At 34.3% G+C, this 19883-nt stretch overlaps 1 protein-coding gene across 2 annotated transcripts in view; it reads right to left on the bottom strand.

Moving 5' to 3' along the window:
- LOC110465191 (guanine nucleotide-binding protein G(i) subunit alpha) overlaps window positions 1-15385 on the bottom strand; it is a 42745-nt gene extending 27360 nt beyond the window's left edge. The window contains exons 1-3 of one of the 2 annotated variants that reach the window (XM_021520853.1): window positions 15037-15385; window positions 12646-12688; window positions 10213-10354 (exon numbers count right to left, since the gene is read on the bottom strand). In XM_021520853.1, the coding sequence (XP_021376528.1) occupies window positions 10213-10354; window positions 12646-12688; window positions 15037-15154 (303 nt within the window). In that variant the 5' untranslated portion in view covers window positions 15155-15385. The remainder of the gene's footprint in view (window positions 1-10212; window positions 10355-12645; window positions 12689-15036) is intronic. The other variant, XM_021520852.1, reaches the window with a different exon arrangement.
- Window positions 15386-19883: the final 4498 nt, after the last annotated feature.

Below are 19883 nucleotides of genomic sequence, written 5' to 3' on the forward strand. Positions count from 1 at the left end.
AAGGTTACGGCAGTATAAAGGGTTCTTCGTTCAAAATATTAATAAAGATATATCCAAAAAGGGATGTAACTCCTAAACAAATAATTGAAATAAAAAGTAAAGCGCAAGGGGTGTACTGTGTTTCTTATTTTTTCCCCGTAAGTTAACCTGCATCGCTCTTCAACAAACTTTCATCGACAGTCAGACCCTTATTCCACCCCTACTAATTTGGTTGCAGGGGATATAAAAACAGGACGACTTGGCTGTATACATTGAGACAAAACATGGCAATTTCTTATTTCATGGCTCTATATCTGCGAAGTGTGGCCGAGATACATTTCCTGTGTTAGGAAGAATCCGAATTGAAATTTCCTAAACCATTACTATACATTAAATAGTTCCCAATAGATGTTACTGTTGTATGTGTATACATATATATATATGGGGCAAAGAAGTAATTCCAACAGTGTGGACAAGTTTAGGTTGTCCAATTTTCGGAGCGATCCGCTCCTTTTTCAAGACACAGTGAAACAGAACAGTTACATGAACATATACATCATATTACAAGAAGATAGTATATCAGTTCTATCTTCTTGTAATATGATTCTTATCCTACGGACATACCTCCATTAGGATCCAGTGTTATATGGGATTTTACCGTCTATATTACTTCTTTGACCCATACATATATATATAGGAATATCTTTTTAGTACCATGTACAGCCTTATGAAAAATACATATCAGGAATTATCATGTGATCAAGGACAATGAGAAACAAGGAAATTAGGTTAAAAAGGAGAACCAGACCTTGCCCTTCTTAGAAATCGTGTATTTCATCACGTTTCAGAACAAATCAAGAACATTTTAAATCATAGGAAACATAGTGAAAAGAGGAAATCTTCTTAATTGGTTGAATCACATCTGTGATAAATACAATATGTATACAGTTAATCATCTTTACCTAGTCTAAGGCTGCAGGTCACTGAGAAGTACATAGATTACCTAACCCTAAAATAGGACCCAGCCCAGGCTTCGGCTTAGTCTAAGACTAAGTGCAGTAAAAATGGACAACACAACTGCTTATTGATTTTCCGACACACTTTTATCTCCTTTCCAAACATGCTGTATGCCAGCTCTTTCAGTGACCATGGCTATATGAACATCGTCCTGGGATTTCCTAAGGAGAGTACAGACTGTTTGTCTGGCTGTTCCTACTTTCATATTCAAATACATTAACCTATTAATGCATCAAGTCATTAACCCATTTTGCTCTTTTTGGAATTAGACCCTATGTATTCAATGCACAGGAAATCAGTAGACAATTGTTCTGTAAAAAATATTTTCAACATGAAACATTTCAATAACAAAATGTTTCCTAAAAGCTTGTGTCGACCCAGTAGGTCCAATATAGGTTACATTGTCCCACATGATGTAGGTTATCAATAGTGTTAACAGATTACTGCTGTGTTATATGTCCTGAGTGTGTAATGTACCTGGAGTTGACAGTTGTGTATTCCATTGATCAGCCCTCGTTAGGGTCGTAAACACTACACAATACGAACCAGATCAGCACTACATACAAAGCTTAATAGCCTCACTCCAATTCTTGTGCAAGGCTATATATATCCCTGTAGTTCTCAAGATTTCTTCCGCAGTTTCTAGATAGTCACATTTACAGTGCAATTATTTTCAGTTTAGTCTCTGCCTTTCCAAAACTTTGACCATTTGATCTAGGTATAGGAATTTCAATATAAGGAACTTATTAAATTAGCTTTTCGAGAAAAGCATAGCTGGTCTATTAAAAAAAATCCCATAAACACTCTAATTGTTCTAATAGTCAACCCTATAATATGTCTAGATCTTACTGGTGTTGACAATGCTGGTTAAGTAATGATTCATGTTCCATAGGCCTAATATGTTTTTGTCTGAAATATATACTCTAATTAATTTCCTCATGTTACATGAAACGGGTATGCAATTTTGTTTGGCCTTAACATTGCAGTGAACTCATTATCTATTTTTTCCTTTTAATTACAGTACAAGCATAAGTGTACTTACAGTCGAGCGACAACTAGTAGGATACAAATACTAAATAATTTTACACTTTAGATCCTGCTGTTTTTCAGGAAATTCCCCAGCTCACATCACAAACACCTTAACCCCTGCCTGTCACAGATCTATTTTACTGGGTCTGCCATGCATGCACACACACATATTTACAGTAGTGAATTTTCAACCTTCCTATTGTTTAAGTACTACACATGATACAGCAAAACAGCCGTAATTCCAATGATCTGATGAATAACACCAACCGACTGTAGCTGGTTTATATTATTCAATTATAGCCTTTGCCTGAGGTCGATACCTGGATTTATCGACCCGAGAAAAGATATATTGACAGAGGACGCAGTTTGAGGTCAATATATCTTTTTCTCGGGTCGATAAATCCAGGTATTGACCGAAGTCAAAGGCTACAATTGTAAGCAATCTGAAAAAACACAGCAAAAAGCTATGGAAGCGGGACGATAAGTTCGTTTGGAGACACGTCATTATTCTATTTTTAGAAACACCCAGTCATTCAACAAAAATCATGCGCCCCAAGTCAATATCAGTTTTTATCTGTGGACACGTGATTCACTTCTGGCCAATCACTTGTCGGGAATAATATGAAAAAATAATAACAGTGGGTATATCATTGTTAACCCAGTACATGTACCTATCATCTACAAGCATACCAGTACATGTACCTATCATCTGCAAGCATACCGGTACATGTACATATCATCTGCAAGCATACCAGTACATGTACCTATCATCTACAAGTATACCGGTACATGTACCTATCATCTACAAGCGTACCCGTACATGTACATATCATCTACAAGCATACCGATACATGTACCTATCATCTACAAATGTCCCGGTACATGTACATATCATCTGCAAGCATACCAGTACATGTACATATCATTATATCATTGTTAACCCAGTACATGTACCTATCATCGACAAGCATACCAGTACATGTACCTATCATCTGCAAGCATAGTACATGTACCTATCATCTACAAGCGTACCGGTACATGGACCTATCATCTACAAGCGTACCAGTACATGTACATATCATCTACAAGCATACCGGTACATGTACCTATCATCTGCAAGCATACCAGTACATGTACCTATCATCTGCAAGTGTACCAGTACATGTAGCTATCATCTACAAGCATACCAGGACATGTACCTATCATCTACAAGCATACCGGTGCATGTACCTATCATCTACAAGCGTACCAGTACATGTACATATCATCTACAAGCATACCAGTTCATGTACCTATCATCTACAAGCATACCAGTACATGCACATATCATCTACAAGCATACCGGTACATGTACCTATCATCTACAAGCATATCGGTACATGTACCTATCATCTACAAGCATACCGGCACATGTACCTATCATCTACAAGCATACCAGTACATGCACATATCATCTACAAGCATACCGGTACATGTACCTATCATCTGCAAGCATACCAGTACATGCGCATAAGCCAATTATGATGATACAGATACAAAAATCAAAACCAGGACATTTGTTTTTCAAATTGAGGTGTTGGAAATCATCAAAATATCATGACAAAGATTTACTATCAGATGGATCATCAGATGGTCAACTATAAATATTGTACCGGTATTGTGTACCTATCATCTACAAGCATACCGGTACATGTACATATCATCTGCAAGCATACCGATACATGTACCTATCATCTACAAATGTCCCGGTACATGTACATATCATCTGCAAGCATACCGGTACATGTACATATCATCTACAAGCATACCAGTTCATGTACCTATCATCTACAAGCATACCAGTACATGTTCCTATCATCTACAAGCATACCGGTACATGTACCTATCATCTGCAAGCATACCAGTACATGTACCTATCATCTGCAAGCGTACCAGTACATGTACCTATCATCAACAAGCATACCAGTACATGTACATATCATCTGCAAGCATACCAGTACATGTACATATCATCTGCAAGCATACCAGTACATGTACCTATCATCTACAATCATACCAGTACATGTACATATCATCTACAAGCATACCGATAAAGGTACCTATCATCTACAAATGTACCGGTACATGTACCTATCAGCTACAAGCATACCAGTACATGTACATATCATGTACAAGCATACCGATACATGTACCTATCATCTACAAATGTCCCGGTACATGTACATATCATCTGCAAGCATACCGGTACATGTACATATCATCTACAAGCATACCAGTTCATGTACCTATCATCTACAAGCATACCAGTACATGTGCCTATCATCTACAAGCATACCGGTACATGTACCTATCATCTACAAGCATATCGGTACATGTACCTATCATCTACAAGCATACCGGGAAATGGACCTATCATCTACAAGCATACCAGTACATGTGCCTATCATCTACAAGCATACCGGTACATGTACATATCATCTGCAAGCATACCGGTACATGTACATATCATCTACAAGCATACCAGTTCATGTACCTATCATCTACAAGCATACCAGTACATGTACCTATCATCTGCAAGCATACCAGTACATGCGCATAAGCCAATTCTGATGATACAGATACAAAAATCAAAACCAGGACATTTGTTTTTCAAATTGAGGTGTTGGAAATCATCAAAATATCATGACAAAGATTTACTATCAGATGGATCATCAGATGGTCAACTATAAATATTGTACCGGTATTGAATAAAAACTTAATGAAATATGCACATCAACAATTTGCGATAGAAACATGCAAGTTCTTTTTGTAAAACATGCCCTACTCCTGTTGAAAATGGAGAAAAATATTACTCTTATTAATGTTGTGGGGGGGGGGGCACATCAAAACCTTTAATTTTACAACAGTGAAAAAGATCAGATTTTGCGTTCATTAAATTTCTTTAGTTATTTAAACTTATTGATAAATAAAAATCCTGTTATATTGTAAAGATTATTTTTGTATAAAATAATTAGTCCAAATAGGATTGATCATAAAAAAATATGCGAAATCATAATGATGAATGGAATAAGGCAAAACAAAATTACTTGTGTTTCTGCTATATCAGTATCATACTCAGAGAAAATAGAGTAGGTATGTAGGCAATTTTTTCTTATTTTAGAAAATATTTTTACTAGGCAGGAGTTCCGACCACTACCACTAAATGCCAATCAAAACTTTAGGGTAAGGCACGAAAATCTAGGGAAGGTAGGGTTAGCGGAAACAGAAGTTTGTTTTATTTGGCCTAACCACTATTTTCAATTTTATCTCACATATTATCTTTGATATCTTGTTGGCGAACAGTCAAGGTCATGCAGTAACTGATTTTTTTAGTTGTATATGGCACAACATTAAATTTTCAAGAGAAACAAGACGGATGCAACTAAATTAAAGTAAAACACTGCATATATAATACACAATACATCTCCAGCACACACACAGGCATACACACATAGGGAGATATTAGCCAGGTGGCATAGGACTAGTAGTTAGCACCTGATAAGGCAGCTCCTACGAATTCCTCAATATTGTATTGATTAATATATATGCTAATTGTATTGACTGTGTAAAATTGTATACCTATGTACTGTAAAGCGCTTTAGAGGGGCTTATGTTAGCTAGATAGGGCGCTATATCAAATGTTGAATATCTATAAATATCAGAGGATACATTGGCTGGACCGGTACACAAAGTATTTCTGTTTGAGGGATTACGCCCCCATATGGTCTACCTGAAGCTAAAGTACTTCATTGTGTAAATCCTTGTTATCAGATAGTGTACATATCAGCCTTGATAAATCCTTCTAGTGAGTTACAAGTTATCAGCAATAAGGAAATACTGTCAAAACAATCAACTACTGAGATTTATCATATCTGTAATATATCAGGCCAAACAAAATAACTGTGTTACAGTTTTCAAAAAATGAAGATAATACTAGTAAATATATCTGTATTGATACTAGATGAACGTAATTTTAATTTTACAAATTGATTTCGACTGTGTTACAAATTTTAACAATGCTTGCATAAAATCAGCTAAATACAATATTTGGGCAGTCACTAACAACATATTTCCTTTGCCTTGTCCTAATTAGCATTACCTCTTATCTCTAATTAAATTTTTAATGAAAATCTGGATCTAACGTGCTGTCAAAGAAGTTAGCAAGACTCCACCTTTTATAATTGGATGTGAATCATGAGCATTAGCACGGACACCAATGAGTCACCAAAGTTTCCCTTTTACTTAAGGCAGGTTTATATCTGAAGCAGTTGGCTGTAACCTTCATCGACCTATTTTTTACCACCAGGCCAGGATCCAGTCTCATATCTAACACAACATTATGGTGGAATTTCATTGGGAATGACTATCCCCACATACCATACCATTTTATAAATAAAATATTATAGTGGCATATATATACTGGGAACACACTTTGCACTTAGAGACATTACTACAGGTCCTGGGTATTCCTGTGTGTTTTATAAATATATGCAGTGGTCTCGATATCTTCTGGCAACACATTTTCATACAAACAAGAAAGAATTCGTCAGAAACATTACTACAGGTCCAGGGTATTCCTGTGGGTTTTATATATCGACCTGGCTAGCTCATGTATGTCGACATATTTTAAAACATACATATGAAAAAATTCGTCAAAACATTGCTATAGGAAGATAATTCCAGGGTATTTTGCCAAGTGACAACTTCTTGAAAATTAAAAACTGATGATGTACGAAAACATCTAAATCCACTTTCCCATTTTTAACTCATTCACCCCTGAAATTTCATAATAAACTATTGTAACCTTTGAGTTGGAAGAGTTCAAATGTGTCTCTAAGGGTGGATAAGTTAATAAAGAGAGCAGGATTTCATAAAGATATATTTGTTATAAATAGAAATTTTAACTTAGAAAATATTTTATCCCAGAAGCTATGTTTTTAGAATTTTAGTTTTTAGGAATTATCTTTATCAAAGTAGGAAGGAAAATGTCTTAATCTAATCAGGAATAGGGCCAATGTTATGAGCAGGAAAAACGGTGTATATCTATCTACACCTTCAAAAGAGTGGAGATATCAACGCAGTCTTGAGGGTTGGTTATACCATTTTTGTGAATTAGCCGGACCAATTACAATTCCTAGCCGACTTGGGTATATTTACACATTTTGACCTATTTCTTGGACCAAAACAATTGTGTATCAGGTACTACTTATGTGCAATTAAAGAAAGATTACAGTTCATAACATTAGCAGGTAAATAAATGGATCAAAAAGTGTTGTGATCATTTTTACACTAACACCAAAACAGCATGTGAAGCTTACTGTATAACCACAGTGGTAATAAAAAACTTCAAAAGAAACTTTACTGAACCTTTAACTCATTTACCCCTGAAGACACATTTGAACTCTTCCAATTCAAAGGTCGGAATAGTTCATTATAAAATTTCAGGGGTGAATGAGTTTCAAGTTTCACCTAACTTAACATTAATTGATGCAGTGCCAAGAGCACACTTGACATACTACCGTAGCTGACTGATTTTCAGCCCATGTGTTTCCTCATATGAAAGGGGGTACAGTGTATAGTACATATATCTAATTCTACACTTTTAACTAGTAATATGCACTGAATATAATTTGTTGCAGTGCCAATAAGTACACTTGACATATTACCGTAGTTGACTAATTTTCAGCCCATGTGTTTCCTCATATGAAATGGGGTATAGTGTACAGTACATATATAGATCTAACTCTACACTTTTAACTAGAAATGTACTGAATAAAAAAAAATGTATTACTTTTACTAATGCTACAGTGTTAACACGTAAACATAAAAAGATCTGTTAAGATTTGGCAAATGTAATGTGATGCTTACACAGATAAACTACGGTAACACCTGGCAACACTGTCTAACAGTTCCCTTTTAATGTATATCACCAGATCACTGATTTTGAAAAATCAATCAAATAGCATTACAAAAATCCTGATTACTTGTCCCTTTACATGGGGTTTCTTGGCTTAATCTACATTCTTTCTTCTTTTCTATGGAATTGAAAACTCAACAACAAACAAGTCAACAGTAGTCCTGTTATCTGTAGTAATTGGTACAATGTATTATATAAACATGGGGCTAACATGTACATTTAACTTGCTCCATTTTCTATAAGTCTATAAAGAATACCCAGTTTGACCTCAGGCATTTTCTCTATTGATTAGGTTAAAAGATTTGTCTTTTTCCACTATTTTATCATGAATGTGGAGAAAAAATGTTTTAATTTAATAGTTCTACAGAGTGGACAATGAAAACAATTAGGGCAAATAGCTTACTCTAGAACTAAAATTGAGAAGTAAAAGAGAAGATTTAATTGATAAGAATATGCAAGAAGGAAGGCTGGATGCACATATGTATAGCTGATAGTGTTGAAGCAAACTGACCAGTGTTGATGACCAATGGTCAGTACAACTAGCCCCAGGTAATGGTCAGTATAATCAACTATATCAGATTCCAGCAGTTATTTAGTGATGTGTACCTGTGCATTCTTAGACAGGTAGACATCAATCAATACCACCTACTGTAAAGCTGACTGTGTTATACCAGTCGTCTGTGTAGGCGACATATATACGCTTAAATAATCACACGCTTTATAATATGATATTTTAGGTATATACAGATACATATATATAGACATACAGTAGTCCCCCTTTATACCGCCATCTTTTGTCCAGTGTCAATGTTGGCGGTATAACGTGTGGTGATACAACAGGGTTTCAGTAAGACAGTCGAATGTAGAACACATGTGCAGTAATAGGTACATCTATACATGTGAAACAGACACTGCCAAGGATATATACAGGTCTTTTTATGGCCGAATGTGGACAGGCTTTTTTATGGCCGACTATAAGCCAGTTCCCCTTTCCAATTTTGGCATGATTTTCCCCTATTTCAGCTTTATTTTCCCCTATTTCAGTTAAAATTTCCCCACTTGTAACTAAAATACTACCACATGAATAACTTTCTTGGTTCTATATTTTAAATTTTCCATCAGTTCCAAAACTGAGTAATTTATTTCATTTTCCCCGTGTTGTTGTTAATTGTCACTGCTTATATATATTCTATAGTCTATAATGATAGCGAGAAACAAAATTAAAGATGTAATCCATGCCCCCCTCTTGTACTTTGCCCCTGGCTCCAGCCTGCAGCTCTCCCTGGATGGGTCATGCACCTACAGCGCATATTTTCCCCGATTTCAAAAAAGGGTACTAACTTTCTATTCCTGCATTAATCCCCGACTGCATATACATACACAAATATTAACTATGAAAATGAATGTGAACACATAATATATATTATTTGCAGCTTTTAAAGCAGTATAATTTCATAAAATATAATCATAATTTGCATGTGTACAATTTACCGACTTTTAACACAGTCCGGAATGCAGGGTACGGATACATAAAAAGTCATATGGTCGTCACAGGTTTTGATCAGCGTCTCCTACCTGAGTGGACCTTTTAGTGGGAACTATTTTATCTCCGAGTGTTGGACGAACAGATTTTGTTTTTGTCTATCACAACAAAACAAATCATTCAGATTGATATGTCTCGTCTGTGCCCTGATTTGACCATCAAGGCACATGTCAAGTTTGGTTGGTTTAGCACTTAAATACAAACTTAATGTTGATGGAGATGCTGACAAAGTCAATAGACCATGAAAGGTAGGATGCATCCAGCATTTGATTCACGGGTTGAGATGTACTACCGAAGACACATCTGTGGTCCAAGTTTGGTTGGTCTAGCACTTATATTGTCAGTGAAACTAACTTAAACGCAAAAACTTAATGTTTATGCTGTCGCCGAAAAAGCAGCCTTCGCTACTTCTTCGTGGCAAGACAAAAATGATAACAAAATCTATGTTTTGTATTGTTACAGATGCGGGTCGATGATCCCAGAGCCAGTTTTAACCCACAATTTTTTAAAAAGTTTTACAAAAATATGTTAATAAATCAAAAATCAAATAGTTTTATTTCAATACCACTTCAGGCTCTGTGTGAAATCCCCTTCCCTCGACAAATACATTACAGTATTATAATGAAAACACAAAACAGACATCCTCTTAATCTCTAACTAGTAGGAATATTATCGTATTTCAACTGACCGCTCTGTCTGGGTGGCCAAATTCAACCTTGAGCTGTCCCATGGCCCGGATAATAGCAATCATAGACTGGATAGCATTGCTGTACACCACCGGCTTGTATTGTAGACATTCTTCTTGTGAGTATCCTTTCTCATGGATAATTCTGGGAAGAAAAAAATAAAAATAAAAATGACACATACACACTTGGCATTATCAATTAACACAAGAGCTGTTGGGGTTTAGATAATACTGGAAATTAGTCATGGAATCAGGAATGATTCAATTCAAGTACAGTGTACTCATCAATTTTGCATCGTTTCTTCATTGAATGGAGTAGCATGATCTGCAAATGTACTTTGAACAACTTTTTATAGACTTTACGTTTACTCCATACATCAATACAACAGGTTGTATATATACTGGATAAGGCAAAAAAAAATTTTAGTCTGTTTAGGGTTGCATTGGCAAAAAAACTAGTGTAGGTATGTCAGATTTTTTTGATTTTTTTTTTTGTGTATATTTTTGGTCATGTGATTATGACCCTGCTATTGTATGTAAAACAAAGAATTACATAAACAAGGTTCATTTGGAGGCAAATTGTGCTCCATATGATGACTTATTGCCAACACGGAGCTGGAAGCCATTTTAAAAGGCAAGGAACTTTCTAAAATTCGAAAATCAGCATTTTGTTTTTGTTCATCAAAATGTTTTGGGTCAGAGGTAAAACGCTAGGGTCGGTCGGGGACCCTAAACAGACACCTTTTCTTTTTTGGCCTAAGCTATAGCTAGTATACACTCTAGTGAAGTATCTGATTATAGCAATATTCTGTCCAATCCTATTCAAGGAAGATACAGAATTTAATAACTGTTGACATTATACACAAACTTGATGGATGATCAGCTATACAACTTTTCATATCAATGGTGTTCACCACTTTCACACAGTAATGACGTCACCGTCGCATTATATTGATTTGGTGTCACATAAATACACCTTGCCGTCATTCTGTCGTTTTCCCAGTGTTTGTATCAACACATATCATTTTTACTTTTCTCTAACTTTTCTCATGCATGACATACTTTAAACTTGAGAGTATAAAAACCTACAGACAAAATGACTAGCCGTAAGATATATATAGCTAGCAGTAATAAAGAGTTTTCATAACAAGAGGCCCATGGGCCTTAACGGTCACCCGAGACCTACAGTATTTATTTTTGTTGTTGAAATATGTACCAATTTGAGTAAAAAATAGTTAAGTATAACGTTAACTTAAGTTTTTCAGGTTTGTCAGGACCATGAGTCGATCATTCCTACAAAGTTTCAGTTCAAACGTCCCAGAAGAATTTGACTTTTAAGTTTGAAATAGTTTTTCAAATTGGCGGCCATGTAGGCCACATTGGATTTCTGATCGACCCGAAAAATAACAACACTTTGTCAGGACCATTAGTCGATCATTCCTACAAAGTTTCAGTTCAAACGTCCCAGAAGAATTTGACTTTTAAGTTTGAAATAGTTTTTCAAGTTGGCGGCCATATTGGATTTCTGATCGACCCGAAAAATAACAACACTTTGTCAGGACCATTAGTCGATCATTCCTACCATGTTTCAGTTCAATCGGCCCAGCAGAACTTGACCTTAAGTTTGAAATAAGTTTTCAAAATGGCAGCCGTGGTGGCCATATTTGATTTCTGATCGAAGCTCAGGTGACCTAAAAATGTGTATCACCGATTTCAATTTAAAACTTTGTTTTGGAGTGATATTGGGAAATAGCAAATAGGACAACTAGACTTGACGATAAGGACACATATGTTACATAGAGGACAAAAGACATGTGATCATGATCTGCATATATTATATAAAGTAGAATAGTAATAATATTTATGCATACTTTTGAAAATGACATCTTAGGCTTTTGAATTGGAAAAAATGGACCGGGTGTATATATATATTTTTTCATATTATAATTTTTTTGTAAATAATAGTATAATTATTAGTAGTTCTAAATCCTAAACAAATAGTACTCTTTGTCTTAAGACTATAATTAATGTATTTTTGCTGTGATATCGCTATGGCGGACGTCGCTATAGCAAACTATTATGTGACATCATAGTTTAAACAGTCTGAAGAATCTCCTAGAAGAGATGACAGTACTAAAGACTTGTTGTTGAGAATTTTTCTATTTATATACTATTTGTCCGTAAGGATCATTTTTCTGCTTTTATAATATATATATATCCAAAGTGGAAATTTTCCTAATTCTATAGATGTATCAAATATTTCTGTTTCTGAATGCAGGACACCTTAAACTTAAAGGTAGAAACCTTATGTGTATACCTGAATATTAAAATGAAATGTTATTTGTATGCACTCTGATTTTTTTTTTTTTAAATAATATTTTTTATTTGTTTCCACACGAAGTTGGATCCTAAAACATGTGCCAGAGTGTTACTTACTTCATCTGTTTTACAATAGTACTCTTGCCCGACTCTCCAGCACCTGTAAAATTTTCAAATATTATGTTATTAATTGATATAACATAACTACAAAGTAGTTTGGAGGTAAAACAGTGAAACAGTGAACTACATTCATAGACATGTACATGTAGAAAAGTCGCAAGGCGATAGCTTATATTTCTTATATACATTAACATGAACAACATAAACATAGCTTCATGTCAACTTAAAAGCTACAGTATGGTACCTTCACTTAGCTATGGTCAGAATGTCATTTTCTTCAATACAATTTGACCCTGAATACATGCTTTTGAATTTCTATACTTTATAGCCAATAACATTAACAATTATAACCAATCCGTTTGTTGTTATCAATTTGAAAACCATTTAAATAACTATTATACAAAGGAAAATAAATTCTAATTTGGAAACTGTCTATTTAAATCAACGCCACTGATTCAAAGTCAAACGTTCTCTCTCCAAACAAAAAAAAAAAGCTATAAAAAGAAAGTTCTTTAAAGATACAAATGATTAAAATACAGGATGACTCAAAAAGGAAAAGTGATTGCGCTTTCTGTTGAACACATGTTCAACTGTTAGGACAGCCGTCAAAGCTTTGAAGAAAAGATAACATCCAAGTCTGTGCTTAATCTTGTTTTTAGCATGACTATTTACGTAAACAGTGAAACTCAAAAGTTACATGCTTGCAAAAGAGAATAATCAATGTTGTTGGTGATACTTTATATCAAATACTAAATCTGATTGTTCCTAACAAAATGTCAGATTCATCAATGTCTTCATTATATGACGACTTGACATTTGGAAGGGCCTAGTAATAAACATTATGAGAATTTGCAAATGTGCCTAATCCCTTTGATTGTTATTAATCAATAAAATATAATAAATAGTAAAGACAGTATATATATTTGTAGGTTTTATTCACACTGGGGATACACATATAAAATTACTGTATTGAACCAGCCCATTCCCTTATAATCAACTATTATTATCATTCACCATATTTTTCCAACTTACAGGAAAGAGAAGTGCATATCATGGTCATTTTTAGCAGAAAATTCTGCATTCATTCTTATTTTCCAACATTCCAAAGCACCCATGGCCAGGGTGTTGATGAGGTAGAATATGGTAACTGTATCATACACGTGTATTGGATACGTATACACACATTAGTGACATTACAAACATTGAGTTATTAAGTAATAACCGAACCATCAGAGTGAATTAAATACAGTACAATACATTATATCAAATATATGCATTACAATTAATTATTTTTGAGTTTTTGTTTTATTTATTGTTACACATTTATTGATTTAATTTAAGAGTTTACATATTTTCAGAGATTCCTTTTGTGTCTGATTTTGTCTGTTCCCATTTGGATATTTTATGTTCATATATATTTCACAAATTTATCCAGATTTGATATGTTCCCAAATTTGAATGGTAAACAAATTTCACTGAAACTTATAAGGAGATGACTATCTTGTTTCTCTATCATACTGGAACGTACTGTATTATAGGGTGGTATTTACAGACCTGCACCTTTATGCTCATGTTGTATTCAGTTCATTCAGGTTTTTTAAATGATATTTTGAAAGGTTATACAATTCTCTTAATTTAATTATATAGATATATGGCCTTGCAAGATCACTGGTCAGCATTAAAAAATATTGTACATACATAAACCACATTCACAGTCCAGCTTGTAACATTTTTGTCGAAATTTTCCTCAAAAGTTTTCAAACATATAAAATAAAAACCGTTAAACTTTATTCTATTATACGCTGAGCATTACAACCGTAACTTCAAACTCATCACTAAATAACATTTACATAACCTTTGTAAATGAAATCTGATAGCCATGATAACATCTAAAACATGTCCCCAATACACAAGTGACGATCTGAATCGCAAATTAGATTTCATCCACCTAAAAAATCGTGCTGAGCAGTTGCGATTTAAATTTTACAGTGTACCATAACATTTTGTTGGAGAAAATTGAATTGTACACCGTTAGCCTGAAGTAACCAAAAATCTCTTTGATATATCAAAAAACATGTAGGCATGAAAAATGTGTTCAAATTTGACCTAGATAATATGGTTTCTCACAATCCGACGTAACAAGACATTTTGTCACAAGAAGGAATGCGTTGAATAAGGGTGTGTCCTCATTAGTGAACAAAAAACCTGAAAGTTTTTTTTGAGAAAGTGTTTTATTTACATACATGTGTGCCGTCATGCATTTGTGACATGGGCTGGGTTCGCGACCGATGACAGTCCCGTGTTACCGGAAATGAAGACTACCATTTAGATTTTGAGACTCTTGACATATCAATTAAGCTGTGTAAGACAACGCTAATAACCACTTACCTAACAAAAGTAGTTTGACCTCTCTTGCAGCCTTCTCTCGATCTTGTCGAAGAGTTCTGTCAATTTGTTTCGATCTCTCCACTGCCGCTTTGTCATCGGCCGAAACAGCACATCCCATATTTACGGCCTGGTTGTATCCGCTCTAAAATGTTAGTATAAAACAAATAAACGTGAATATGACTGAATGTCTACACCAATATGTCCTCTTTCTGTTATGTTAATTCCCGTGACAATCGCTGATGGTCTCGAATTACAATTTCCTCCGTCAGTGGACCATCAGTGTCTCCGGTTTGGAGAAATCATTGTCTTTTTGAAATAACATGAAATGCCCGGATGTTTACGGGCACCTTGCGTGATAACGCGAGATATCCGTATGAAAAAGGGGGCATCTCAAAATGATTATTTCAAAATCAAGGACCAACTCACATGTTAAAGTTTACCTCTCGTTGATTTTGGGTTCTTTTAAGCACGGACTTAGATAATGTTATTCCGTGTTTTAAGTAATAAATTATAACGTTGAAAATAATTCGAAATGTACGAAATTATGAAGAAAATTCATTTAATTTAAGACTAACTCTCCAGTGTATATATCTTATTTACAATAAGAAATGAGCACCAGGCAAAGCTTTGAAATTCCTCTGCTAACATTGACAAAAGGTGCATACAAAAAACACTAACAATTATGTTAACAGGAAAAATATAAAATCCCGAGATGTTGAAAATTAATAAAAAAATGTAAATGTTATTTTATGGATTGAATTATTGCCACAATTGAAATACAAAACAACCACGGACTTAGATAGCAATTTAATCTAATTCCGTAGTTCCACTGACCAGTACATGAACTGGTGGCAAGCACATTAAAATGATATTATATACATTCCAAAATGTTACAAGTCGCCCATGATCTGTGGCATCACCCTACAAATTAGTAAAAATTCTTACGGAACGAATAAGTGAAAATTAAAACAGAATTAAGCATCTGTTATATAATACTTTGATTTATTTAATATGAATATAGATATATTCAAGTTTAGTTCGATCAAGTCATAGACAAACATGGTTATTTTGCAACAAAAAAGGTTAGATACATATATTTTAATTCAAATCCTTCTTGCAGAACAGAGTTGCAAAGAATATTAATCATGATAAAACTTGAAAATGTATGCTTAATTAAGAGTGTATTAATGTAAAGGACCGTAACTGTTGTATTCCATCCTCAGACGGTTCCTCATGTGTATGATATGTCTGGAAGTAATAAAAAAATAAAAAATAAAAAATAAAAAAGTCTTAGACAAACATACAGAAGTATGTTTGTACATTTAGCAGATAGCAACATCCGGAGGCAGACATAAGAAGTTGTCATTGGATATTATAGAGAGAACATTTGAGCAAAATGTGATCTTCATCCTCCTCAACAGGATAACCACGCCCACTGACAGGAACCACGCCCACTGACACAGGTCTAACATTCAATACATCTGAGTTAAGATTGCTAAAAATCATATCTTTATAGACGTTATTTTTACATTTCTGTAACCACGATATTTAAATCGTGGGGTTGACATTGACGGGTTCAGGGGGAGGGGCACATATATTTATATAGAGAAACTCGCTTTGTTACATTAAGGGGGGAAAATGCATCAAAATATGACATTTCAAATTTTTCAATGAATTTAGAGTCAATAATAACACGGAAAATGATCATTGATTTTCGAATCAGCAAATAGCGCGGACTTTAATATCTAACCTTAGCAAAAAAAGGTCATATGATGAGTTTAAAATTATGTATTGCCCAACCAATATTAACTTAGGTGATACTGTTATCTCCTTTAAAAAATCGATGGGCGGAGAAATCTCTATCTCGGCCCAATAAAAAAATTACAAGGAGGATGCCAGTTATTTCAGACTGTATTGTCTTTAAGATAGATTCTGTGAGATACATATATTTCCAAAAAATGTTATCTAATGTACGAAACTCCTCCAAAGGAACATTATATCAAGGACTTAGATAATCTAATTCCGTGATTGTATCAACGCCAAGTATATCATTTTTGTTTGCAATTTTACTTGAAAAAAAAACAATTCACCAAGTGTAAAAGAAAAGTATTTCGTCTATATATTCTCTTCACACAAGCTTAATATAGGAGCGAAGACATGTTTATGTAGCTGGAGCAAATAGGGAATAAATAATGGAAATGTTGCAGACGAATTCCATTTGATCATTTAGTGTCCTTCTTACTAAAACTTGCAAGCCAGATACTTGAAGTCTTACTATACTCATCGTCCTAGTGTATTCAACCTCGTCCATTTACTTAGCGTTACCAATGTAAAAGAGTTATCAAAAAATAAAATGTTTATAATTATCTAATGTTGGTAAACAAAAGACTTGCATTTAAGCACCGCTCTCTGCCGTTATAGTCCGACACATGTTTCCATAGTCTGTGCATGTATCAGTTTACAACTGTCACTCTCCTGAACAACTGCATTAACTTTGTACAAATTGTAACTACATCTCATCAGTCGTAAGGCTTTACAGAATAGTAGATTTGAATTGAAGATACTGTTCACCAGAGACGACTGCACTACGTGAAGTCAAGACACAATTGTTGCATAATAAAAATATGTCCAAACTTTTATCATAACAATCATCATTGTCTCTTTCCTTTTTCGTTTAAAATATGCCGATTTAGCTGAAAAAGAATGCAGCGCCTAGGTCAATTGTTTATTTTCTAACATATGTGCATCTAATTTATTACAACAATGAAAACAAAAATAGCACATGCTGTTTGCTATAAACGACTTATTTCTTCCTTTATAGAGTTTACTACCAAACTAGCTGTAAGCCACCAACAGCTGTGAATAAGCCGAATGCGCTGGTGGGAGGGGAGGGTGGAGGTCATTTACAGGACACTGACAAAATTCCACAAATTGAAGAATTAATGTCAGAGGTTCTAAACAATGTGTATAATTAATTACGATTCTTTTGACAAGCACATTATGTGTTTTAATAGAGACGTATTCAATTTCAGAACAAGAATCCGCAGTAAGCAAGTAGTACTAATTATTCCGACAAACGTTTCTTATTTATCCTCGTACTCAGCGGGACACGTCGTCACACGTTCTCAGGTAAATATCAAAACACCATCAAACAGGTACCCCATGGAGGTCACGACACCTAATTGTGTCGTCTCTGATATCCTTGACCACTGGTCAATCATAGGTAAATGACCTCAGCTGGGGGCCAGTTATTCCAGAGACCTGTAATATATAGGTATCTGGTTATTCAAAGCGTAATTGGCCTACGAATAGTTAGTGAAATAAATTAAACTGCTTGTATGAGAAATAATTGAAAATTAAATGTTTATTCATAATTTCATCTTTTTACCATTAATATAATCAATTTTAAATATTTAGCATATTGTTTTAGTTTTAATTAAATTTTACATTTTTGAAAATACGATTTGTGTTATTTTTTTATACGGCTGGGCCCAAGTAAATTGTCGGCTTGATCTCGTCTCCATAACCAGAAAATTGGCGACTTCATGGAAATACTTGGAATTCCAAAAAAACACACACTCAAAACGAAACAAACTAACCATGTAAATACGAATATGATTGTTGGGTAAATAATTGCGTGAAGTAATTTTGAACAAATAAACAGACGAATACAAAACTCGTTTGGTCTTCGGTCTGTTGACGTTTGGAACAGTCTTCCTGAGGGGGTCGTATAAGCAACTCGAATCAGGCAATTTGAAATTGGACTGGACAATTTTTGGAACAATTTTGAACTTGAATATAATCACTTGGCTGGACATAATTTCGTTAGCGGAAGTAACAAACTTGTATGCAAATTGTAATATTACTGATATGGGCTTAGATGCAGTATATGCATGCGTGTATCAATTATCATATTAAATCCTATCAAAAACAAATGTGTTATGCTGTACTTGATTCAGAATTACGCCCAAAAACGCCTTTATATTTCAGTAAAAAAAGAAGTTGGACAGCTCCAAACTTATATTTAGTACTTTATCAAAAACATCCTAAATATATGTTACGTTTCCATTTCTGACACCATCTCGCTATTAATATAGTTGTTAATTCCTCTATGTTAAATGAAAGTCCAGTCGTTCTGACAAATGCTAGAGATAAAATCACAACACACAAGTTTTGATAAGGTTAACTAAAGTTTTATTAACAGGAATTTAATTAATGTATCTGCCAAAAGTTCAAGTGAATAAAGTTACCTAAAATGTACTCCAGGAGGACAATGTGTAATCCAAATAAAGTTGACACACTTAGAAATAGTCCAATTTAAGATCAAATGAAGAAGACTGATATTCCTTCTAATACATATAGTTAAGATCAACTTACTATATGTCCGGAAATTTCACTCCAAAGTAATATAACTAAATAACAACTGAGGTTTACACTAATTCAACTAAATCCACTAACTAATACTCTATACACTACAAAATACTCCACTAGACTCCTCGCAAGTCTACCGAATACTCTCCGAGTCATTACTCATCCTCTCCATAGGATTCTCTCTCTTCTCAATCTACTCAAAAACCTCCCCGTTGAACTCCCTAACAACCCTTTATATAGGCACAACTATTTTAAGAACTGACATCATATTCTAAATATACTCAAACTCATACTAAACTTAGCCAATGACATCATACACTAAATATAACTAGAGACAAGATAAACTAAAGATAGAGCTACATCTAAATACAAACTATGGAAACCATCTAGTACTAAATACAGGGATCGTGTCTAATAATGGATCAAGATGTATAGGTAGAAAAATCTATTAATACCAACAACTGACCAACTCATTA

The sequence above is a fragment of the Mizuhopecten yessoensis genome, unplaced genomic scaffold (assembly GCF_002113885.1).
Source record: "Mizuhopecten yessoensis strain PY_sf001 unplaced genomic scaffold, ASM211388v2 scaffold11059, whole genome shotgun sequence".
Classification (NCBI taxonomy): Eukaryota; Metazoa; Mollusca; class Bivalvia; order Pectinida; family Pectinidae; genus Mizuhopecten; species Mizuhopecten yessoensis.